Source organism: Strix uralensis, chromosome 4 (assembly GCF_047716275.1).
Source record: "Strix uralensis isolate ZFMK-TIS-50842 chromosome 4, bStrUra1, whole genome shotgun sequence".
Classification (NCBI taxonomy): Eukaryota; Metazoa; Chordata; class Aves; order Strigiformes; family Strigidae; genus Strix; species Strix uralensis.
This window is the reverse complement of record NC_133975.1, coordinates 7427148-7453766: the sequence shown is the minus strand read 5'-3', so window position 1 is coordinate 7453766 and position 26619 is coordinate 7427148. Positions and strand designations below refer to the sequence as shown.

The 26619-nt window shown below is 45.3% G+C and overlaps 1 protein-coding gene across 6 annotated transcripts in view; it reads right to left on the bottom strand.

Annotated features, from left to right (window-relative positions):
• The window catches only part of FGFRL1 (fibroblast growth factor receptor like 1), a 179120-nt gene that overhangs the window by 137748 nt on the left and 14753 nt on the right, over positions 1–26619 (bottom strand). The window contains exons 1-2 of one of the 6 annotated variants that reach the window (XM_074865534.1): positions 13484–13654; positions 13023–13131 (exon numbers count right to left, since the gene is read on the bottom strand). The exons of 3 other annotated variants lie outside the window; for them this stretch is intronic. Coding sequence is in view for 1 of the 3 variants with exons in the window: in XM_074865532.1 (XP_074721633.1) it covers positions 2919–2937 (19 nt within the window). In the remaining 2 variants the exon portion in view is untranslated. Of the gene's footprint in view, positions 1–2918; positions 2976–11858; positions 11903–13022; positions 13132–13483; positions 13655–26619 lie in introns of those variants that run through there. 2 more of the 6 variants (XM_074865535.1, XM_074865532.1) reach the window with 2 other exon arrangements.

Genomic DNA, 26619 nt, shown 5'->3' with positions numbered 1-26619 from the left:
TGACCTGGACAATGCGACCGAGTGAACTCTCAACAAGCTTGCAGAGGATACAAAACAAGGAGGAGTGGTTGTTGTACCAGATGGTCACGCTGCCATCCAGAGGGATCTCAACAGGTTGGAGAAATGGGTAAACTGAAACCTCATAGAGTTCAACAAGGGGCTATGCAAAGTCCTACAGTTGGGAGGAACCATGCACCAGGACAGACTGGAGATATCTCCATCTTGGAGATATTAAAAACCAGGACATGGCCCTGAGCAACCTGCTCCAACTGTCCCTGTTTTGAGCAGGGCATTTGGACTAGATGGTCTCCAGCGGTGCCCTCCCACCTCAGCTATTTCGTGATTCTGTTAAGTTCTCATGGAGTGTATGGTGAGTATGCAAATACTCTGACTTTACAGTACATGAATAAACTTGTTAGATACTAAGACTGCCTAATAGTTGTTGTACATTCAAGTAAAAGGTGACTATGAAAGCTGTCAAAATGATGAAGGCTGCCTCAAGGGACACCAGAGAGAAGGCTGTATACCTCCACAAGCACAGCAAGCAATGCACAAATACATACTGCACCAGCTAGTGCCAAATACGAAGTCCCCTTCTCTCTCTTCATTTCATTTTACTCTTATTTCAGCTCTTATTCAGGAGTGAGGTTATAGTTTTGACACTGAATGTCAGAGGTGCAGGGTCAAGTGTCCCTCACTCATCCTCTTCCAAAGGTACATTTCATTCCAGATCAGAGGTTCGAACCTAGAGCTCCATATGCTAAGCCAGCAACCTGAACTCAAGATGAGTAGCACCACACTGTCTTGCTCTTCCTCCACCTTGGGCTTTCTCTTGGGATATTCTTCAAAACTTCTGCCTCTTCACAAGTATGTTGGTCTCAACGAAAATAGAAAAATAATTTCAGGAAAGCTTCATTTCACAACAACGTTCCCATCACCTTAACTTTCTCTAAGTATACACAACATGAGTCCAGCTGCAATGTGTGTGTTGTGTAAACCTGGTGTGACTGCTGAAGTCAGCAGATGTGGTCCAGCTTTGCAGTGCTTTCTTGGAGTGAAGAACTTCGCCTTCTATTTATAACATACTTCCTTGCTAAAGAAATAGCCTTAATACGGCATTCACTTTTCAGTAAACACTTTAGAAAAAGAAACAAAAAAGACCATCAATTACCAAAAAAACCCTTCCTATGCAATGGCAAAAAATAGCCTGTAGTTCAAGTTTTGCTGTTACGCTGACACAAAGCTGGAGTCATCCTGATCTTGTCATTAACATGACTGCACATTCACTCTAATTTAAACAGGCAGCAGAAAGCTGTTCTTATGCAAATAATACACAAATCTGCCAGGAATTGGTAATACTTAGCTCAATTTGACAGCTATGCATACCATCAGACAAGTATTGATGATAAATAAAGATAATGAATAATGAACTTGTGCTTAGCAGCCTAAGCAATTAATAACTAAAGACAGACAGACAGATGAAATCTGTCAGCACATAGAAAGTATCCACTAATTGCATTGCATGTAAGTTGCAAAAGTGGACAGTTGTTCTGTTTTTCAGAAAGACAAACTTACAAGAAAATTTAAAATGATGGTGCTTATCCATGGCTGTAGCTCTCCCCCCGAGCAGGGCAATGACATATCTGCCAGGCACCTTTCAGGTGTCCTACCCCCAGCTCCTCTGCTCCACAAGGGAACTGGGACACCAACAGCACCCCCCCCCCCCATACTTAGATTTTCCTCCCATTAGTCAGGTGACTTTCCTGTTGACTTAACTGCCTTTTCTTTAATGTCTCTAAGGTTGATCTTGCCAACATAAGTCCCATTCATATTTAATCTCTACCTCTATTTAACTTGTCAAGTCTCTAATAAAGGAGAGCACTCTTGGCCAAAGGTTTTCCTCTGATCTGCTTGATCCTAATAGGTACACGGAAGTGAAGATATACTTCAAATGATACAGCTCATGTCTTGGAGGACACGAGCGAGACTGCAACCAGCAGCAGGGTGTGCAGACACCCCAGCGACACAGCAGACCCACCACCGCACCTCTTCATATTGAGATAGATATCAGGCTCCAGCACCCACCTTAGCCTTGCTTGCATGTCCCAGTTAATCCCCAGGACAAGGGAGGGAACTTCCAAAGGGTGAAAATGGCCATTGAGTAGGTTAAGTAAAAGCAATTTCAAGGACTGAAGGAGGCTGGGATGTGGGGTTCACCATCATCTCCTCCCACCTTGGAAAGAGACCACCTTAGAGGGTCACTCCACCTTTTTTTTCAGGAGCAGGGACTGATCCTGCTCCCTTGGCCCCAAGGGAGCTGCTTTGGCTCCAAGGCCTCATTCATCAATGCAACTTCTGCTGGAGAAATGGGGCAAATCCCATAAACAGCCTTTAAATGAAAGTGTAGGACACCTGATGGGACAAGAGCTGGCTCTGGCCAGCTGAAAGGGCCACAAACACAAGAAAACAAGGCTCTAACTGCTGCGTTTCAGAAATCTTGCTTCTATTTGACTGCACTTTCATCCCTTTTCCCCTGAAAACCTTGGTGTCCTCATTGCTCACAGTCCCAGAGCTGGCTCCTGTCACCACCAGGACCTCTCTCCCTTCTGTCATGCATTGCCCTGCTCCCCCACCCTTGCCCGCCATTTCTGGCCCTCCCCACACACACTGGGCCCGCAGGCCACCTCAGCAGTTTACCACCACCATGCCTGACACACCATGTCATGCTACATCCACCATGTTGTGCCCTACCCGCCATGTCACGCCCTACCCACCACAGCGCTCAACCTGGCTCCACATGGCAGCCATTGCAGCAGGTCCAGACCACCACCTCAGCAGAGAGCATGAAGCACAGGCCCTTCTCTGCCTCAGCTGCCAATTCTTCCTCCCCCAGTAGGCATTTATCTGAAAAAAGTCACCTTTGAAGCCAAAATCCATGTGGGTGCTAGACAATGGGAAGAGAAGGGACTTTCTGTTCATGCTGTCCAGACACTCCAGCAAGCGGCACTATCTCAGGCTTGGCTCCCTCAGCCCCCAGACAAACGTGGCTTCCCTCTTGACTTGCTATTTAAAAACCATCCCAAGACTGGCATACGGTGGTTTCAGATTAACGAGCTGGAGCCATTTGCGGGCAGGCAGTGTCCCCGTCTGCTGCGAACTGCCAGGTGCCCCCACAGTGGTGGTGCTGCTGCTGCCTCCATGTCAGACCAATCCATTTATTTACTGGTGGCTTTGTCTTATTTTTTAACTTAAGAAGGACCACTTCCTAAAACAGATTTAGAAGCTCCAATTCCAGGGGAGAGGAGGCTCAGTTGTGGGTATATATTGCATAAATTTAAGGTTTTATTGCATTTACACATCCCCTCTCAGCACACTTTACCAGAATAGCTCTTTATCTGCAGACGCGCTCATTGGCCTGGGCTGAATGTGAAGCCTGTACCGAGGCAGACAACACGACCGAGATCATTTGGCTCTCTGAGTTGTGTCCCTCCAGCCAGCTTGCTCCTTCTAAAGCCCACATCCCGCCCAGCCCACAGGGCAGGGTATTGAAAGCCTCCTGTCATCCAGAGGTAGGCAGAAAGTGGGTATTTTACTTCACATACAATTTCAGAGATTTTGAAATCGGGATTGACATGGAGCAGCAGCAACACCCGAAGTATGGAAATAGTCTTTAAAGGAAAGCCTTATTTTCAAGAGTATTGTTTAAGTCTGAAGTTCAGTAAAGCCCACACAACTCTGTGCAGTGTTTTCATTACAGTGGGATGGGACTGCGATTTCTGATGGAAAATAGTTCTTTTCCCTGATTTTTTTAAATTCTCTATTATCAGAGCTAATGTATATACACAGAATGTATATGTACATAATGTACATACACAGAAAAGAGAGAGTGTATATTCGTCATTCTGCTACACCCAGGCCAATCATTTACAGTGATGCAAAACAGGTTAAAGCCCTGTCACATCAACACAGTATCTGTTTACATCATGATTATTACAGCAGGTCGCCGAGGGTCCCAGTCAGGATCAGAGCCCAGATCGAACAAGGTACGGTGCAAAACACACAACGAGAGAGCACATCCAAATGGAACAACCGGACAGAAAGCAGGAAGACAAACAGAGCTAAGAAATGAATTGGCCAAGATCCCACAGCAGGTTGATTGCAGCGGCAGGAACCACCCCAAGGGCAGGTCACACCACCCTTCGCACAGGTTTGAACAACCTTAAGTGAGCAGACTCTTTAAAATCAGACTCATTGTATAGGGCAACATGGTTTTGGGGCACCACTGGTCCAGAGGTGCATGTCAGGGCCCTCCTCTTTACAGCTCACAGCTGCACTCTTGTTTTCTGTGGCAAACTGGGACCAAAACAGCACCATCAGTAGATGGTGATGTAATTTAATACCTTTGCTTGCTTAGTGCACCTGGTTGAGAAAAACTGCAGATATTTTGTGTTGTTTTGGGATGCAAGTGAAGAGTCCAGTGCTCTCAGGATGTAGCTGTACTGCAGGATGAGAAGCCCGAGGAGACTGATGAGGGGTAGAGGAAAAGAAATATCCATCAAGAAGAGTTAAAATAAGTAATTGCAAGAGGATTGACAATGGTGGAGCCTGGCTGATAAAAAGAAGGCACAAAACACAAACTGGCTTTAATATTCAGAAGCAACTCAAAAAAACCCACCCGAACATGGACAGACATTTATGTCATCCTTGTGCTAGCATAAGGCAGCTCCATGCAGATGGGGTAACCACTCGGGCTGAAGGGCTGAAGTGACAATCTCCAAAGCCAATGGATGGGCAGAGCCTCAACTACAGTGGGTTAAACCTCTCAGGAAGTTCTGGAACTGGCTTGATACTTTACATGACCGTGCTGCACCCTACAAGCCATGGAGTGTTATGGTCCCTTCCACATGTCCAGTGATGACAGCACAGCGATGAGATGACATCATCTCTCAGGTAACACCATCAAGTCACAGCATGCAAAGAGAGGGGCTGGAAGCCAGAGGGGCAACCTGTGTGGATCCACCAAATTTGTTACCCTGAAATTTCTAAATTCTGGTACCTGCTAAAAAAAATGGCTGCTATGGAAGAGATCTGATAAAAAAAGAACAAAAGCAATTGCATTTTAATCACGAGAAGTGTATAGTTGAAGTCCATGGAAAATCTGGTCTAAGATCCCTAAAAGGTAAGTTGCATCCTAGATAAAAAGCCATCTTGGTGAGTCCTTCGTGGGCAATATTTTGTTTCCAATCCTTTTTAAATACCCCTATCAAACAGCAACCTCATCCACACCATCAACCAAAAGCAGTCTTCAAAACAGCCACTCACATGGCATCCTCCACCTTCTACTGGTGCCCACCCAACAGCACAAGGACCATGAGTGACAAGATGTCTCTGCTCTGTCAGCTTGAACCCAGGCTGGCACAGGGTTTGGAGGCAGCTAGTTCAGAGGACAGCAGAGAGGCCACAGCACAGACCCACATTGCAGCCCATGAATTTACTTGCAACCATTTTGGCTTTGTAATTTCTGAAAGTAGTTTTTAGGGGCCAATGTTAGAAAGGAACCACAAGATTACAGAGGGCTTGTGGACAGCCACAGACAGGCCCACCAGAGCTGAAACTATGGGCACCCCTAACAGCAGACAGAAATTCTCTTGGAACCTCAAGCCCATCACCAGGCGCCAACTCCTTTGTGTCCCTTCAGGTTCAGATGAGGAGAACAGGCATTAAATCCACAGCAGAACTGCAGTTTAGGACTCCAGTTAACAAGGGAGGCTTTGCTTTGCTTATTTTTACATTCCAGTTATACACAAACAAAGAATATCATCTGCTTTTAAGAAATTAAAGTCTGTAGATCTTGCTGTCAATGTTAAGGAGCTTGGCCAGTGCCATCAACCTCTGTTCATTGGGTTTGATGTGCAAAGTTGATTTTTTTTTTTTCCCCCTAATGTTTTAGAAAGGGAGGGAGCACTAGAGAAGGGAAAATTGAGGTTGCTTTTGAAGAATTGCTTGCTGTTAAGGAAGGCAGGGAAACACTTCTGGTTCAGATTAGCAGGGTTGGGTAATGACAGAGGAGACTTTTCTCTATGAGCCCTTGCATTTCGTCAGCATACGAGCTCTTTGCTGGTGCACTGTCCAGCCCAGTTCTGGCCATTAAAGCAATGGCATTTTCAGCACTGCTTCCCTCCAGAGGCTGTCCTGTAAGCTCAAATGTCTGGAGCTATTTACACTGCCTATCTTTACCCTCCTGTGTAGCTAATGGACAGAGTAGACACCACTCTGAGCCGTCTCTTAGATACCCAAATTAGATGCCTGCAGTTAAATGATACCACCACTTTCTCACACACTCCCTTTCAGGTCGTTCTCACACTGTCAGACTGGGGCTAACAAACCTGAGCATCCACAAAACTAAGTGTCTCTCCTTCTAGGTTTATATTATCCCAGAACCAAACTGCATCTTTTGCCTGGGAGCTACAGTTCGACTGGTTGTTGGCCACCAGTTTGGGCAGATTACAAAAGAAGGCTCATCGACTTTCCTGCACTTTCGTGCACATTAAAGAGAAACCATGGAAGAAATGCAGGACCAGCCTCCTGCACTCAGACACCTGTGTAGAGAGGCAGTGCCTTGCACCCAGGGGTTGATTTGTAATGAGAAGGGAAGGAGGAAAGAAAAACCCCTCTCTGAGCACACACACACCACCTGTCCAAGTGGTCAACTTGCCTCCAGCGGTCTTGCTTTGACACATTGCACACTGGATTTGGGCTGTGAAACTTTGGGTTGCAATACATCTGTAAAAGTAACAGCCACCATAAAAGGAAGGGGGAGCTCCGGTTTTCCTGCAAAATGTAACTAGCAGGAATTAAAATGTGAAAGAAACACCCTCCAGGGTCTTCACAGAAGCTATAAACCCAAGCAACTGTTTTGCCAGGTGTTATCGTGCAGCGCCTGCTGTTAAAGCGACTCTTTGCTGGCACCTCGCCTGTCTCATCTTCCCAGTACCCTTGAGCCCACTGGGCAGGCAGTGCTGAGCGGGGGCAGCCGGGGAAGTTATTAGCCAGCACTGCTCGGCAAGGGCTGAACCGGCGACGGGCTTTGAGCAGCTGAATGAAGTGTTGTCATTTCCCAGCTGGGAGCGGGAAAGAGCACGGTGCCGCTTCCTGATGCTGTTATTTTATTTTGCATCGGCTTCCCCTTCCCGCTGTCTGAATGTCACAGATTACTTCACTGCTGTGTGAGCCTCAGGGAGGGGAGCAGAGGGGGGAAGTGAAAAATCTGGCGAGTGCTTCCCAAGCTGCTGGCGTCCCCGATGCCCCAGTAGCTGCACAGAAAACAGAGGCTGGAAGGGATGGGTGGAAAATTCACCTTTTGGGAATCAAGAGCCATGCACAGGTCAGTAACGCACCTGCCAAGGTCTGCAAACACCCGAGGATCCTGGTCTCACCCCCGTCTATTTAACCCCTCTGTACTAAGGCTCACGATGTCTTGCTGGCTCAGGAAATATAAGCCCCAGGCTGCTTTTTGGAGCCTGTCAGCAGCGCTCTTTTGTCAAGCAGAGGCCTTCCTGTCAAGTGATACAAAGTGCTCGCTCTCCTTTTCCCCTTGGGAGCTGCACATGCTTCCTCCAGCAGCAGCCCCAGCCTTTGTCAGCCCAAGGGAGCAGGGCAGCTGGCAGGACGCCCGAGTGTCTGGCCGGGAGAACGCTCTGCGCAGCCCCGTAGCTCACTACCACGTTGCATGCAAAGGGCCTGGGCAGGGAAGGCGGTGAGGAATTTGGGGGAGCAGGCTGGAGAATGGCAGAGATCACCGGTCTGGATGAATGGCAAGGATCCGTGCATTGCTTCAGAGCAAAGCGACTCGGCTGATCCCACCTGCAGCCGCTCAGGGCTGATACCCCCGTGCTAGGGATTGATCTACTGCACGGCTGCTGGGAGACAGCACACCAAAATGGAAACAGCAGCAGTGAGGACTACATCCAAAGGCAATATATGCTGCTTTCTGACCCTTTCCAACCTGTCTGCCTTCAAACTAAAGGCAGACAGAAAAGCAGAGGGTCTATTTGATCAAGTTAGAACAAGTGCTGCAGCCAAATCATATAGTTTACAGAAAGCTCCTCCCCACAGCAGGAGTAAGCTGTCCCACCAGGGCTGAACTGAAGCACTCAGAGAACTAACAAGAATAACTAAGAATAAGAAATAAAAGAGCCATGACACGATTTCCTCAATGATGCTACGCAGTTACAGCAGCAGCAGTGAGAACATAAATTCTCCAGCATACGGGAGAAACCCCTTTCACCAGAGCATCCTTGTCTTCACTTATCTCAACTTTCATTTGGTCATGGCCCTGTTTTAGGGAATTGGCTCCATATCTGCAAATTTACACACCTAGATTTGTACCCTGTAGGTTGTACACACAAAATAAACTAAGCCAAATTCAGTTCTTCCTCCATATCTCAATAACTAGCACCTCCAACCCTGGGTAAAGAGCCATGGGAAGGAAGCAGACAGGAGTAGTTTGAGCTGGGGTAATCTAACACTGACCTACAACACTACCACCAACTGTCAGGTGGATCAGATTCTTTTCCTTCCTTCTTGGTTTAGCGAAAGCTCTTCCCTGTGCCTTGGAATTATAAAGCAGGAACAAGGGTGTCAACTGCCTCATTTTAAGACCTATCCACTACAGGGTGCAATACCCATGAATTTCAGCAGGACTGTTGCCTGAATAAAGCAGCACACAGAGAGCTCAGAGGGTAGGCTGAGGCCACTAAAATCATCCTTTGTTTTAAGACAACAAGAAGATGCAAGTAAAAGTATTCTGCTTAATTTGTTCACTGAGAAAGATATGGAAAGTGTTTTCTATAGTATACAAACACAAGAAGGATAACTAAACAGCAGAGATTGGGGCAGCATGGCATGCCATTGTGACAGTCTTGTTCGCAGGTTCTCCAAATAATTGTCCCATCAAGACCAATTGTCATATCTGTTACATCTAGTAAAAAATGAGTATTGTCAGGACCAATTAAATTTACAATATTTTCCATTTTTAAGCTTAAAGAGCACATGAAAATCACTGCAAAAAATGCAAAAAGTCAGATTGATAGCAAAATTAGTGTCTCAAGAAAGGCTTCTCCTCCAATTGAAGGGAGGTCCTGAATCACATTCTCTTCTAAGTAATTTTTCCTTTTACTTCTACAGTCAAAAAGACAATTCATTTTAATAGATAAGACCAATAGAAAATCATGTGGCTCATGTGGACCACAGCATCAAGAGAGGAGGACCACAAGGGTAGCCTGGAGTCCTCTTTCTTCTGTATAAAGCTTCTGGACATCTATCTGGGAGGCTCTGCAGGACAGACAGGAAAAGCTCAACCTGTATCTGTTTCTTGGTGGATTCCCCCAAACTAGTCAAAGACTAGTTTATCAGTGCTTGGTAGGAAAAGGTTGAGCTCCCAGACCACTTTTAACTCATCTAGCCTCATCCTGCATCCACGTGAGACAAACCATGAGAGGAAAGTAGAGCCGTAGTTGCACAACTTATGTTGGCTTAAATCACTGTTGTGGCTGAAGTTGGTTTGAAGTTGGGTCAGTTTACTACAACTGCTTACAGCAGCACTAAAGGAGGGGTAGAGCAGGGCTGGTAGGTGGTCAGGGGCTGCAGGCAGGTAGGACCACTTCTCTCAGCAGCAGGAGCAGCTTGTGAAGGCTGAAAGTACCAGTGTTAGACACACAATCACACTGCCAGCTCTGGGCTGAAGGACAGAAACCATTTGGTAGTGCACAGCACTGCTTCGCAATAATTCAGGCTAGGAAGTATTCACCACCACACAGCCCCATGGTTTCAATAAGCATTTAAGCAGACAGGTTGCATTAAATCCCATGTCAACATGCAGCCTCCGGCTCTGATGTTTGGATTGAGTGAGTGTAACTCTCCGCTGATCTCTGGGGTGACGGGCAAACACTATCCTCACATCCCTCAAGGCACAAAGAAAATCTTTTCATTCTCACTTCTTCTTTTTCACCCCTCTTAAAGTGATGGCATTCCTCACCAGCTGTAATCAGCATGCACACTCTCCCAAAGTGTCATTTAATACGGTCACACAAAACTGCAGCGTGACCCACTTTGGGTTATTATGTGCAATAATTGCAAGACACAGCAGCCCTGGTCTGCCAGGCTCCAAGAGGCTTTCTGCAAGGGCACTCACTCAATTCCCCCTTTCTGTGGACTCAGCTACATGCCTGAGAGATGGACAGCATTTCTCTCCATCGCATCCACCCCCACCTCCACTTAATTTCATGCTTGGACTGTGACTGCACTAACAGGGCATATCTAGTTTCTCCCTCATACGCTGATTAAACTGACATGGTGCTTTGCACAGTCTTTCACGGACTCCTTATCTCAGTAACAAGAGGGAGGAAAAAGCACAAGGACAACTCTGAGCAAAGCAACACTGTCTCCTTTTCTGGCACTGGCAGAAGTCTCTTTGGGAAATGGTGTGCACCCTCTGTCAGGAAGCTGGGGGAGAAACGTTACAACGGCTCAAGGGCTTGTCAGGGCAGGCCAGTCCTGGTAAATGGGAAATTCTGGAGGTCTATGTAACAATGTTTTCCAACCTTTTCACTGTATTTTTCAACTGTATCCCATTGAAGAGGTTGGTAGAAATCAGAGACTTGGAGAGCTTGTCCATAAAGGTTTTCAGAAGAGGCCTGTGCTTCTGAGAGCTCTGCAAAAGATGACCAGGACTGGGTGGTGCCCTGCCCTGCCAAAATGCATATCCAAGAAAATCAGGATCATGGCTATAGAGACAGGGCACTAAAGCCACAGCTGAGTGATGCTACTTTACATCGGTCCAAAACTCATTAGATTAGTTTTAACCAAATTATTTTTCCCAGTACTGCCTTCTTGTCTGCCAGGCTTTGGTGTTGTTGAATGTACTCTAGCAAGATTATGAAGAATGTTGAGAAACATTGTGTTTTAGGACCAAAAAAAAAAAAAATACTTAGAAATATGAAATCAGAGATTTACATCTAATCCCATTTCCTTGGTTTTTCAAATGGTCATAAAAGTGGGCAATATGCTAAGGTCAATAGTAATTACAAAGGTAATTGCCACCATACCAGAATAAATCAGTGGCAGAGCCATGGATAGACACAGGGATGCGAGACAGCTCTCTTGACTTTCGGGCCTTGAGTCACCCTAAACATAGGATGCCCAGGGTACCCCAAGATGCCCCAGGTCATCCATATGAAGCTGGCAGATAGGACACTGAACCTATGAGATGCCTATATTCTTGCAGGGTAGCAGAGTCTTGGGTAAGACCCCCATCTACCAGTTATCTGTGTTTGGACTAGACTTCCACAATGTAGCTGTCTGCATTCAAGCCAGTTCCCTTCAGCTCCCTGGACCCCAAGTATAGACTCTGTTCATCTCATGATAACGAAGGCACTTAAACGAGGTCAGACAACTCCCACACCAGATCTCCTAGGTCATAGCCCAGCATATTCTCCACAAAGACTTCATTTGACAGTTGCTTCAAACAGCAGTAGACCAATGAGTATAAAATAAGGATGGCCCTAAATCAAAACCTTCATCAATCCTGTGATCTGAAGCTCTAGGAGACCTGTGAAAAATGCAAATGCATAAACTTGTCTTTCTCTCCTGCCTTCTTCTTGGGCTCTGGTACAGTAAGACAGGCTTTTCACTCCTAATGGGTTTGTGAAGCACTCACAGCTCCTTTCAGCTCGTACTAAAACTGTTCAACACCTTTACAAGTTCCTTGGTTTCTCAGAGGAGCCAGCCCAGCACCTCCAGAGATGACTGTAGGGGAGCACAATGCATGTATAAAAGAACAGACTTTGTTTGCAACCCACAGGTTAGAGGCTTTGCTTAGAGAACATCCAAATCCATCACAAGCATATTCACCATCTTCAAAGCCCCCTTGCCATAACTCTTGCAAAGACGGCAGCACCTGGAAGAGGAATGAGGGGAGCTGATTTCAGAGGCAGATTGATTACCTGGGACACACCTCACTGATGCAAAGGGACCAGCTTGGACCTCAGCCTTCCCAGCAGTTCCTTTGCTTGTCACACAAAGCTAAGTTTGAGAGACTTGTTCTACTCACACATACCTACAGGTGATATTTGTGTGGTTTAGAACAGGCTATTTTCAGGAGGAACTATCTTTGTTTGGCTTGGGGTTTTTGATGGGACCAGAGAATTGCAGCTGATATCACTACTGAATGGATCTAGGACAGGTAGGTTATCATTCCAGATAGCTGGTCTGCTGGAAAGTGCTTTCACACATGCACACACACACAGAGAGTTTGGCTGGGCTAGTTAAAACACTGCAGCACTTATTGCTCCTTGAGGCCTATGAGTTCACTTCTAGGCTCCAGGCCAGCTTGGAAATCACATAACCCACATGAGCAGCAAGGTTGTAAGGAGACGTTTGTCAAGAAAAAAGATAGCTCCTGAGCACCATTCCCCACAGGACATATCTCAGCAACCCTGAAACCAAGATAGCAACTAGTCAACACTTCAGGGACTATCCTTGGTGAGGTCAGCCAAAAAATGACTGCCCACCACCATGAGTGAGAGGGTTGCCATGCTGGGAGAAAAAGGAGAAAGCACCTTCTAGGCCTGGCTGTTTTCTGCAGAGCAGCACAGAAATTTTGAGTCATACTCCAGCACTTTTATGTCAAGTAAAAGGGCCAAAGAGGCATAAAAGGGACCTAAATCATTTATGCTGTCTAGAAAAGACAGTGGAGCATGGGTAGTTACCTTCCAAGAACTTCCTTGCTAACACCAGCACAAGGGGCAGGAGGAGGATGCCAGGTAATTGGAAGATGGCACACTCAAGAGTCATGGAGCAATAATGGATGGCCTTACATGGTCCACTGGGCACGTAATTTATAGACACGCTTCTAAAGAAGATTGCAAACCACCATGGGTCTCTCTCCCCCACCAGAGCAACACATGATGGGCAGGCAGCAAGGTGGAGAAATGCCTCTCAGAGCTCAGTATTGATTTACTCACAGAAGGTCCTTTTCCCCAAATCCTGGCAGGGTGCTGGTCATTCACAAATCCATGTTGTTGTGTCCTCCCTCTGCAGCACCTGGTGCATCAGCTTGGATCAGAACAGGGTCTGAGACATCGGGGGAAATAGGCAGTTTTATCAGGCCACATTCTGATATCTCACAAGCATGTGCTACCACTGAGAAACCAATGGGGTTTTGGCCCCATCAAAGGGGGATGAAATTTATGATGAAAACAATCCAAATTAAGGGCAAACCACTATTACATCATGGTGTAACAACCTGTATGAAAACACAGCTATTGATATCATATTTCCCATCCCCAATAGTAATTTTTTCTTATTTTGTTTTAATTTTTGCTGTTAAGAGGTAGCTCATTATTTGAGAGGGGCTGGTTATGGTTTTTTCAAATTAAATTGTGGCAGCAGTGTGCAGAGAATCACAGCACTTCCCCTCTCTCACCGGGTAAGCTTCAGCACAAAGGCTTGGGGCTGATCTCACATCCTCTTCAACAATTAAAAGTCAAGGCCAGCAGCACAGCCAAAACTTGACACGCTCTTTAGAGAACAAAGGTCACAAGATTGAAGTCTTCACTCCCCGCTTTGGCTGAAGCAGCATGAAACATCCTCTTCAAAACCTAAGGCAGTTGAATCTTTATCAGGTGATGATGGCTTTTTGGAGAATAAAGACAACTGACCTCTGTGTCTTCCCTCCTACTGTTCCACAAGAAACTTTCAAGCCACCTAATTAGTATAAATCATTTTCCAGTAAGTGCTCATGCCCCATGACGGCCTCATCAGACACCAGGTCCAAAGATAAAGCTCCTGATGGCCACAATAGTGGCTGGGCCAATGCTGGGTATGACAGCTGAAGCAAGCCAGAAGCTAGACAGTCACAGGCTATGGTTGGCCTCAGCTCCCTGAGGAGCAGAGCAGGATGAGGTGGTCATTGCAGAACTGAAGGTGTGACCTCAACACAGCTGTAGGCCACATCGCTGCCCAGACAGGGGACAGGGGGCTGGAGAAGACAACAGCTGGGCAGGAAATGAGCCAAAGAAATGTTGCATTAGAAACTCCAGCATTCCTAATACTTTTGCATAAATAGTGTTTTTGGAAGATTACATAAAATAAAAAGTCAGTACATGGTTAAATGGTTAATTTCACAGCTGCACTCATAAAGCTGGCAGAAGTCACTGCAGCCACAGGGAGGCCCTCTCCAAGCCTGAGAGCACCAACACCCCCCAAGAAATGGGGCTTCACTAAGTAATTTGGTTTTGGCTAATTTAAAATTAATCCTCAGAGCATGTTGCTTGGTCAGCCCAGGAGTCTGACTCCTGTAAGAGTCCAAAAACCAGACCCATATGACAAAAGTCAGCCATCTTCTTGCCCATCATGGAGAAGGATTAACATCCATCCCAGAGAGTTTGGAGATCCTTCCTGCCTGTTGTCCCTCAATGCTCCCTGCTTCGTCCAGCATGCTGAAATCCTTACTCAATTCAAAAGTAGCCTCCAACTTGAGGAAACTTCATGTGAGTGGTGGACAAGGCCTAAGGTGGTCCCAACTCCACCTTCTTTCCTCAAGGCAAGGATGACCTGTGAGGAGAACCTACAATGATGGACTGAAATTGCCATGGGGTTCATAGGATTCATCTTACTCCTTCACGCCTCCTTGGACAGACTCTGGAAGTGGAGTACAGACTGACTCCATTTCCCCACACAGTTTGGTTTGCTTCTAGCATAGCTCTTGTCCCACCACAGAACCTTCCTGACATTTCTCCAGCAGCCAGGGAAAACTCTCACAAAAAAGGTATTTTTAGGAGCTGTTTCCTCCTATCAATCTCAAGAGCAAGTGGCATTTTTCCTATCATTAGCCCAACAAAAACATAAAGCACAAGGCACCACAGAATCAGACCTCTCACTTCCATGAGAGGAAGCTCAAAGACCTAAACCTGAGCTCTTCCAAACTTAGGTTCAAATTGCAAAGATGAAACCAAGCCACTCCCACCAGCACCAGAACCAGGAAGGCATTTGGATTCAGCTATGGACTTGGAGAGATCTAAGTCCAAAGCAATGCAAAAGCAAAAATCACATACACTCTTTCCTCAGAGTGTGGTCATTCCCTAGTGGTCTTACCACTGATGTGGTAAGATTCAGGTCATTAATCCAGCAGAAAATGTTTTGTTGCATTAGTTTTCAGTCATGTTATAAGTCCGATTTGCCCAGTGCAGCCAGAGAAGTGTGAGAAGGCAGCAGGCAGCCAGCAGCAGGGAAGTACGTGGGGAAAGGAGGGCCTCCAAAAAGAAACTCACCCGAAAATATGATTTTTATATGAAACAGTCTCTGCTGACAAATAGTTCTTTGTCCCAACACAGAGAGCATGCTTCAGGCAAGAGCTGCTAAGGCAGAATTTCCCCTGTGCAATTCCCTGCTCAAGATATGCTGTAGAAGCTAGTACTGCCTCCATGTGCCCTACCTGCTCTGGGGTTAAGACAAAACATTTCCAGTCGTGTCCTTAAATAAATAACTACTTCATTTCATGTATTGATCTACTCCACTTTTACTGAGTCAAACTCAAAGTCTTCATCCAGTACCACTGAAGTCAGTAAGGCTGCGCTGCGTGTAATTCTAGTTTTAAAAACTTTGTCTCTCCAAAAAAACATAAGAAGGAGAAAAATCCCAAATTTTCTTCAGTTTTCTCTCGTGGGATGCTGAAGAAATTCTAAAAGATGGATGGATAGAGTAGAATAAATTGTATTTTATCTCTGGAGCCAACTGGCTTAATACTGCTAGGATCCTTCACCGATGTTTATCCCTAGAAAACTGGATTCAGGTTTATCAGACATTAATTACCTATGTATAAAAAAAATAAAATCCCACCTCTTCCAAAAAAGTAGTGATTAAAAAATTGGTAAAGAAGTCATAATGGATGAACACACGCATACATTCACCCTGCTACTTACTAACCACCGCCCCTAATAGGAGATAATGGAAGCTGCTTTCAAATGAAACGTCTAAATGGGTCTAGAGCTTGTTTTCTCCAAACTCAGCCAGGCATTACTGCTGCCACAGCCACTTTCAATCAAGCTTTTACTGCAAAGCAAAACAAAGGAAGAAGTTAAATCCATGGGAGATTTCCAATGAATACTTAAAAATCTTTTCATGGGACAGAGTGAGGGAACTCTGTACCAGCAATGACCTCAGAAATCTGGTGAGTTCACTACATTGCAGACTGTTCCCTCTCTCCACTAGATTTTAATTAGCTAATTCAAGGCCTTGTACAGAGGAGGAAAGAGGAGTGCTTAAGCAGCAGAAAGTTCAGCTGAATTTGCTGTGTGCTTGGAATTTAATACATAAATACCAAGATCCTTTCGAGGACTGTTGTTTCACACAGTTAAAGGTAGACATACGGCCACTTGGAACTTTTCAAAGGACCACGTAGACAGACAGCGTGCCCTTGCGTGCAGCTGCAGCAGCTCTTCTTATATCAAATATATGCCCAGATTTGCGTGCCATGCATACACCTTCTAATGCGATGGGGATGTACTCATGGGGAGAGGTGCTGCCATGCTGTACACGTGCAAATTTGCGACTGTGCAGACTCACAACACACACCAGAGGCATTTTCCCTGCCTGCCTGTTTCTCCCCATAAGCTCTTTTCACCCGTCTGAAGAACAAAGCCAGCAGTTGAAAGATTCAGCAAAAGTGCCTTGTTACGCAGAAGAAAGAGATACTTTAACTCAGCTGTCAATAAGTTTTGCCCATTTACATGTGTGCGGAACACTTTGAATAAATTACGTTTCCAGGATTTAGCTCCACGACACCAGCCTAACAAAAGCTGACTTACAGCTCCGGGTGAGGGGAGGGGGCCGAGGGGGAAACACATTTTGCACAAGATAAAATCCCTTCCAGAACCATGAGGACAAAATGAAGAGCGTGGCTTTTACATCACTTTCAATCTATTTTGAGACACATTTGCTGCTTTAAAAAGCTGGGTTTGCATCAATCATAGAGAGTCAATTCCACATATGGTCTCTGTGGGGGTGAGGATGGGATGGTTTTGCTTTTTTAATTACAGATCCAACAAAAGTAAAAATGATGGGGGAACCATGGGGTGCCACTGATGTCAGGTGGAGATGTGTCCCTTGAGGGTCAGATTTTACTTGGAGACTGAAATCTGCTGTTCCAGCTTTTAACAGGACCAGCAGCCAACAGAAGCACTTACAAGACACTAGCTGGGGTTTATATCTTATTTTAAATATGCACACATATGTCTCCAAGTGACTACTTTGCAGAAAATTTACCTGTGGGGAGTGAAACAGAGGAGGATGTAGTCTGTCACATCACTGGGGGGGCAGGAAAATCAGCTTTGTCATGGACCAGTCCTACACCATGGGAATCACTTCAGCATTTTGCTAAGTAAGAGACCCTAAAGAGGCAAAACCCACTGGGGTAAAGTCGGTGGGATTTGTTAAGAAAATATTGGGAAAGTAGGTTTCCTGATTATTAATAGAGGTGGAGACTCACCTCTATCCTTCACTTGCCTGCAGGGAAATAATCATATAGAGGGATGCTAGAATGGGTTTAATCAAACACAAGTTTGTGCCCTCATCAGAGACTAAATAGGTGAAGCTCCCAGCTCTGTGCCAGGCTGCCACTTTAATGGTACGCGCTGATCTTTGCATCCTTCGAACTGTAATGTCATGTAATAAAGTCTGGCTGCCTTCCAAGATTTCACTGGTCAGTGACTTTAATAAAAATAAGTGAAGAAAAATATATCCATGAGGCTGAAAGCTCAGGCAGGTTCCCCAGAAAAACAGCAACTGAAAATCTCCCCAGCTGACAGGCTCTACAATGCTTTGATGACAGCAGTTTGGGATGGGCAGCCAAAAAGAGGTAAAGACTACATGATTCCTTCCTCCTCGAAGCAGCAAACATGAATTCCTGACCTCCCTGATATGAAAACCAAATACACTGAAAGCGAGAGAAAAGGAAACGACCAACATTCACAGCTTCATGTTTAATATCAACGGGAACACGCAGAACCTTTCTTCACAGCTTCAAACAAACGAGTGACTCATTCCCTTCGCAGCAGCAACCCTCACAGCCACTGCCAGTGAAAGAAACAACGCAAAAAAATCCTCAATCTCAATTAGGTGAGTTTTCTGTCCCCAGCACCCACCAGCAAACGGCGCTTGATAAATGATAGGGGAAAACTTTTGAAAAATTTCTCATCGTTGTCCAAAACGGCCTCTCTGCAATTACCACCCTAAGCCAGTCAAAACCACTGCCAGAAGCGTGCCGATTTCAATGCTCTTAATCTTATCTGTGGAAGAGGATCCAGGGCATCAGCTTCACTGATGTTTCCAGGAAGAGAAGCCCTAATCAAGCATTTTTCTCCATGGATAACAGACAAGAAATATCTCCGCTGGGCCAGTAGTAGCCTGTGAAAAATTAACAAAACATTGTAAAATCTGCTTTGGAAGCACAGGAGAGCTAGCAGAGGGTGCAATTGCTGTCTTATCTCCACCAGTACAGATGTTGTGAGGGCAAGGCTGACCCACAGATGGTCTGTCACTCCAAGCTAGCCTAAACAAACCTGCAAGGTCAAATGCAGACCTAGGGAACTGGTCTACCATGCTGGATGGCAATCACCCAAAATAGAGTTCTCTGCCCAAGAGATGCTTTTTTTTAATTATTAAGAGAGTTGTAATCATCACTGGTTTTCTTAAAGCTTCAGCTGCTGCAGCATTGCAGAAATATAAAAGTTGCAGTCAAAAAACACCCATGTTTTTCCAGAGAACCCTGAACGTGCAGCAGAAATAGTCAATGAACCACAAACCACTTCAGGTATGAATCTGAGACTAACCAGCCCTGTCTTGAGGACTTGACCGAAAAGCACCAACTGGGCCATGGTGACTTTTTGCTAGAGGATACCCCTAAAAAAGAAAAGCAAATGTTTACAAGTTCTTTTTCATGCCAGCTGGGCCTGGTCATTCCCAACCAAACCCCATGATCCCACATGGTTAGCAGACAGTACTGCATTTGCCAGGAATCATTGCTCATGTTGGGATGGCTGTTCCTAAGCAAGTAAAAGCACTTTCAAGAGTGCACGGTGCATGCAGATTTGCCATAGCACTTCTTAAAGATCTGACAACACAGAGCAAAGGGTCAACAGTTCTCTCTGGGAGGCTGTGTTGATATCTGCTGTAAGATAACGCACCCTGCAGTCAAAGAGACTTACTTATTTTCTAGGCTCGTTATCAGTTGTTATTGTAAGTAAAGCAGTTCTATGTCAAATGCCCCTTTGTTTTGACCTTACCATGGGCAGGACCCACTAAGATCTCATGGAATGTGAAATAATCATTAGTACAGTCTCCATGGCAGTGCTAATAAATCATACATCTCAACATCTTTTAACAAAGCAATAAAACTCTACCAAAGACACACCAATAAACTGCACATACAAGAACTCTTCCACCCCCAGCCTCTTCCCTCACATTCCAAAAATGCAGAAAAGCAGCGGTGACGTTGTCTCCCATCCTCTAATCCCCAAATCCCCAATTACGCCAAGGGAGCTGAAGATAACACAGATTTAAGACCTGGAAGGAAGCTTCTTCCAGAGGTAGAAGAAAGGTGTTAAATCAACAATCCTGGGTAATGGATTCACTTACCATGACACTTCTCCGTGTGCAGACAGACAGACAGACAGCATAATGTCTGTAGACCTTTGGCCTCCCATGCAAGCCCTTAAGAGAGGGGTTTGGTGGTACTTGAGCCTTCTCCAGTGAGCTGAATTTCATGCCATAAGGAAAAGTTTTGCCTGTGTAAGGAAATGGGCTGGCTCACATATTAATCCTTCTAACACTCACTGAAGCCTGAGGGTGAATTCACGTTTATTGGCTTTAAATTAGCCTTTCCTTTTACACTTCAAAGAAGCCATTCCTGATTTACACGAGAATGTGCTCAAAAACAGACCATCAGGACTCCTTCACCTCTAACTTCAGACATACACAGTGTAGGCACCTGAGGGGTCCCTCACCTCCCTTTACAGGAGGAAATGGTGCTTTTAGGGCATCATGCATCTCAATCCCATGCAGGTAAATAGATTGGGCCAAATAAATACTGCTCTGCAGCACAGCAGGGGCCAGACAAGCTTCTCTCCTTCACAGTGTCAGAGAGACCATCAGGGCTCTGCAGAGCACTTTTTGTTGGTGGCTTTTTCCAACTGCTGCCATGATTTGATTCTCTCTTTCATGACAGTGGGACTCTGGGCCCTCGTGTCCATCTTTTCTGGTTCACATGAAGCAGGAGCTGCTGTATCAACCCTACATCTAGCTGTGGTGAAGGTCGCCAAGTCCCATGTGTGCGTCACCAGCCTTGTCAGCAAGGGCAGGATTTGCAGCACTAACTCAGAAAAGAAAGTTTTGCTTCCAACCCCTGATCCAGCACCCACAACTCCTCCTCCTCCTGGATCCAGCTACAATCCCTCTGCTAGAACGCTTAAAAAAAAAAAAAAAAAAAAAAGAGTCATGTTTTCAGGGTCACTGTGAAATTATGTTGTTTTCAGCAAACAGAACTGCCTGAACCTGATTTACTGAACATCATATCTGTGCTTCACAAAGAAAACACCACGCAAGGTTGCAGGTCAGACCTTTGAGCTCCTCCTGCTTAGGATGTTAATTCTCTGCATGGTGATGAGAAAGCCCCAAGGGCTATTAATCCTTCCCACTCTGGGGTATAAATTGACCACCAGGAGGGGAGAAAACCACCCCTTCCCTCAAATACATATAATATTACACACTTAGGAGCAATTAGCCTGTGTGTGAAGCTCACAGATGCAGCTACTTTGGCTGATAGTGGCCAAAACGTAGCATGGGACTCTCCTCGGATGTTTGTCCAGACAGTGTGCATTGCAATGTGTCCTTGGGCACTGGCACGCAGCAGGGAGGAGTTGGGGCTCTGGATAAAGGTGGCCTAACATTGGCTGAGGGTACTAGGTAGCTAAGGAGTGAGCTAGAGCCCATCCAGGCTCAAACTCAGGGGTAAAAACCTCAATGGTGACTTGCCTGTGATTTACCCAGAGGCTTTAATTAGTGGCACTGCATGCAGACAGATGAGCAGTAACCATATACAGCACCACCATTAACTATCCCAGGAACTTAAATATGGCCAGGACTCAACTCTTGGATTCACCTAAGTTTAGGTGTCTAACTCCCATTACAATCTGCAGAGAGCTGGTCAATATTAGCTCAATGCCTTACTTACTAACATCTCCACCAACTTTGAGGGCAGCTCAGACACCGAGACACAGATGACTTAATCTATGTGCTGAACAACTCTCATGGTGCCTTGGCTTCATGTCACAGGACAGCATTCTCACGCCTGGTGAGGTGAGCCTCATAGAGGGGACAAAGGGGTCCCCTGGAGCACCTTCCCCACATGGACCCACCTTCTCATGCTCCTCAATGGTATAGAGGCTCTTTGCCCACCCAGAAACTCAATGCACCAGCACAGCTGGCTCAGAAAATAATTTGCAGACCTGCAGATGCAGGGGGATGAGTTCCACCTGAGCAGGAGCACATGGAGGGAGGCAAGTGCATGTCAAGCCTGTACCCTCAGGGTTCATCAGGGCTGTCCTGGCGCTCCTTACAGGCTGCTGCCCTCTTGAGAGGGGAGCCAGTGAGGGGAGTCCCGTGTGCAGGCAGTAGTTTTCAGAAACGCTTTTTCTTTCTCACTAAATCCTCAATCCAAACCTTTCCCTTTTGCTGGAAGTCTGCAAACACTAGCAAAACCTTTCCCGTTAATCTTTCTTCATCTCACTAAAACAACACAGACTGTCTGTCTCCAGGGAAGGCTGTCACAGGATATGGGGGAGGAATCTATCATTTGTAATGCACGGAAATATAACTTGCATATATCAAAGGCATTTTCTGTGAAAAACAAATATGCAGCAAAGATTGGGAGGCCAAACCCCCATTGCCTTCAAGCTACTGTGCTTAGCAGTCGTGTGAGCAACAGCCTGAGCAAACCCAATTAACTTGATTTGTAGATTGCACAGATTAGCGATTGTGTTCCAATAGAAAATCCCACAAGGAGCCCCTTTCGCTTATATTTCTGTACAGCTCCTCATTTGTTACCATAATCTAAATCCCTTCAATTTATGTACTGCCAGGTATGCATCCCTGGCTTCCAACAGCACCTCCTGACCAAGAACAGTGGAGATCTCTGAAAATTTTAATTCTGAAAACTCTCTAATGTCTATGTCAGGTATATAAGCAAAAGCCTTGACACTGAGGCATCGAGTGGCTCAATTTAGCTGCTGACACAGAAAGTTTGGAACAGAACCGAACTGACTTTAGGACACGATTCCTGATGGGCTTCACACTTTAGCCACCAGACATGCTGGGGCTCCTGCACCCTCCAACACTTCTGGCTGGATCCAAATTTAACTCTCAATGTGATCAGATCCAAATGTGAGACCCTTTGTATGGTAACAACCCAAATGAATGGCATTCAAGCAAAAAAAAAACCTTAATCTGAAAACTGAAAAATGTTGCACAATCTACTCCTAGAGTGGAAATTATTCTTTCAGCTTTATGAACAGTTATCTCTCAAGTAAAAAATTCCTGACATAGAAGTACACAGTCAAAGTTGCAGGAGATTCTAGTAATGTTGGTTTTAAAGTGAGAGATGCCCCTCTAAAATGAAGAGGTTTGTTAAACTGCAAAAAAAGTACAACAACAGAGGGGTAGGAAAACTTTTTTTTTTTTTTTGGTACAGTATCAACTAAAGAAACATGTTCTGCTGGTTAAAATGGAAAAAGCAAGATGTCTGATGAATAGTTCTACTGATATTGACTGGATTTCTATATTTTTAAAAACATGAGCACTTCATAAATACACTGAAATATTCTGTCATCGCCAGAGAGAACATGCCAGTTTTCTATAAATATAGACATCTGGCGGGGGTTTCTTCTACTGTTATGGATTTCTGGTGTGAAGAACACTACTTTGTGAGCAAATGCATGTTGGAAATTAATTTCATATGTGACAGGTTACATTAAAGAGCAAGACAGATCTGCTGGGCAGAAGCGCGTAACAAAAACACTATGTTCCCATACTGCTCCTGATCCTCTGTATGAGGTTGCCTGCACGATACTGTAGGCATAAAATATGTTCCTCCAAGCAGTGCTGTGAAGCTTAATTAAAGCCTGCCCACAAATTGCATTGAAATTTGAAAATGGAACTTGGTGTTTGTCATTGTAATTCCAGCCATGGTGAAACATCACTGAGAAAACAATGAATATTGAGTATCAGTGAATAACAGCGTGCTTTGTACAAACCACCTGAGGGGTGCCACAAGCAACAGTCAGGTATATAAAATCCAGTACTATAGGGCTGTGCCATGACTTACTTTCTTTCTTCTTTTTTTGGCAGGATTTCCAGGCAGATCTCTGTCATAATCTGGCCCACTATGCAACCATCCACAGAGTTGCATCAGACAGAGGGTAAACTGAGGACACACAGGGTCACTGCAAAGATGCGAGCATAGGGGGACACCTTGCATCACTAAGGGCTTGCTCGGACTGAAAACGGATACCAATGTCGCACTCCAAGGGTGACAGAAGACATCTTTGTGTAAAGGCACAGGCTACGTTTTCTATCCACATCTGCCTTGCTCACCAGGCTCCCTATAACAAGGTCATTAGCATCAGCAGGTAAATCAATTTTTGGCTGGAAAAGTTTCCTTTCTGGTTAACATAAGCCAAGTGTAAACACTCCCTCTCAGGTTAACAAAAGCCAGCAGCCCAAACAGGGATAAAACTTCAAGAAAAGGGGAGCCTGAGTCAGGGGGGAGTTGAAGAGACAATTAATCACAAGCTTTCCTACACCGTGAAATATTTTTGCCCATGATCAGATGTTTAGGGTGTCTCTGTGTTGCTCCTCACCCCCTTTAAACCCTGTTTGAAGGGAATAATTTCCAACTGGAGCCATCAAAAGAGCAGGGCCCAGAGCCACCCTCAGTATCCAGCCCTGGCTGCCCACCTTCCCTGCTCCCTTCAGTAAACACTGCTAATTCACCAGATCCATTAGCACTCTTTTTTTTTTTCTCCCTCAAATCACCCTAAAAGCATTTTGGAACCGAAGATAAAGGGGGGCAGACACAGGGGACCCACTAAACCCAAAGTCTCCAGACAACTCTCAGCATGTGTCAAATACTAGCTAAAAAATCCAAATAAAGACAAACCCAAGAAGCCTTGATACCCTGCGTTATCTTTGCAGACTGGCTGCTGCCTTATCAGCTCCGACAGAAACCAGCATTTAAGAAAAATTCAGTAGCCTTTGGGTGGAAGCTGGTTCCTAAGAAAACACACAGCCAAATTGCTGGAAGTCAGTGCGAGGGGAGAGGGTGAGTGGGTAGGAGACAGCCTGAAAGCCTCTGCCACCATCTTGCTGTTTTCTGTCAGGAAACATGCTGCCGGTATGATTTTGAATTATTTTTTCATAATTCATTCCTCACACTTCACACACATTGCATGGGCCAAGAGCTACACAGGGGAACAGTTACATGAAATGCCCCTTGCTCTCATTGGGGACCGATGGAGTCCGGGCAAAGATACCAGCTCTTGGTACCAGGTTTCAAAGCACATCAGAAATGAAGACAACAGAAGATCATATCTGACACTGGTGTTAAGTACCACTGTCCTGATGGGGAAGGATAAAGATGTTTTTTATCCCACCTTCACTTATAACAAAGATTCTCTTTTTGGATAAACACTCCATGGAAGATTTTGAATGTTAAGGAGCATTTTTTTCACAAAAAGCACAAGTCTTGTTTGCTCTCACACATAACTCGGTGTTCATGGATTTTGGCAGCCACCTCGCACAGGAGCTGGACTTTCCCTTCACAAGGGTGTGAGGGTCCTGCTCTTGAAAAAGTTATAAAATGGTTATAAAACACCTTTGCTTGACATTAATTGATGGGTAGAAGAGCTAGAGAGAGAAGAGTCGTCTCAAGGCCAAGGGCTGCTTTTCAGCATCTTATCTGTAACTTGACAGAGGGAACAGCTGGGGGGAGGCCGTCTGCCTCTTGTCAACCCCAGAGGGAAGGACGGACAGACGGATGCTCCCCAGGGAGCTGCCCTGGCATTATAAATGCCTCCGGTAGAGGGTGAGTGGCTTTCTACCTCTGACCCGACCTTTTCTCCCCCAGAGAGTCCTCACAAATCTTCCTCAACAGCTAGCAAAAATTGAAGTGACACAGCTGGGCCCCAAAAATGTCCTTTTTTCTTTTTTTTTTATTTTCAAGTTTTGCCCAAGATAACACTGCAGGAGAGGCAGAGGGACAAAACAAAGGGAACTGCAAGTGTGGAGGGGTGTCCGCACAACCAGGCTCAGGCTTTCACATGACAGCACTCTTAAGGGCACTGCCCTGCCCCAGCACCCAAAAATCATAAAGCAGACTCCAGAATAACAGGACTGGTTTAGAGGAGTCATGCAAAACTTGCTTTGGTTCTTTCTTTACTTCCCTTCTGGTGTCTAAACCAGCCAACAAGGTTGGTGCATGCAGCTCACATTATTCTACATATCCTTCAAAATCATCGAGGCTGAAATCGTGTGGGTTCATTTCTCTTTTTTTCAACTGAAAGCTGAGTTATTTCCCAATTTCCATGAGCCCAGAAAAATAATTTTAATACCACTTCAGCCTATGCTTAAGTCCTCTGTATTTCAAATAAGCATAATATACTGTATAACAAGTCCTCAGCAAGTGTTTCTTTGAATACAGGCGACCTCAGGTGCTTAAACACTTTGTAAAAATGGTGTCTGAGATCAGAAACTTCTATAGCTGCAAAAGTGCCTTGAAATACTCGGTTTTGTACTTCCCCTTGCGTGTCTCCAGTGTCATGCTACATGGGTTTCAGTGGATTCAAGCTGGGATGAATTCAAATAGATGTGTCATACACTATTTTCCTTGTTTTATTTGACTTTAATTACTTCTTAACAGTACTGCTGTTTGAAAAATCTTTCTCAATTGAGGGTGTTGGTTCTGCCTAGGGCTGCTTGGCCCTTTTCCACTGAAATGCCCTTTCAACAACCACCACAGCCTTTCCAAGCAAAACGAAATCTTTTGGAAGAACCTCTTTTTATGTGCCAGTGTGAAAAGTTGCCTTTCTCGACTCTCCCACCGATTTTAGGTTGACTTTTCTTTGCACTTTTCCAGGAGGGAACAGAAACCCATGGTGGGCTCCAGCAGGATGTGGAGCAATGCTTGGGAGCAGTCAGACCTTGTTGTTAGCATGTGTGAAAACACCTTGCTAATAATAATAATGCCTGAATAATATCTGTGATTCTGGCAGGTTTTTTTCCATTTGACGACTTCTGATGGTTGTTTCCTTAAAAAATAAGCACGGTGTAATGCCTAGCTCTCCCTAAAGTCAACAATTAAATTTTCACCGAGCAGAGAGGGTATGACTGGGATTGTGATTCACACATACAAACCACGTTGGGTGTGCGGTGCAAGCCCTTCAGCCCATGCATGAATGATACCTTTGCACCTGTTTTGCTTTGGGCGCTTGCCCAGGGTTTGGGCACAGGATT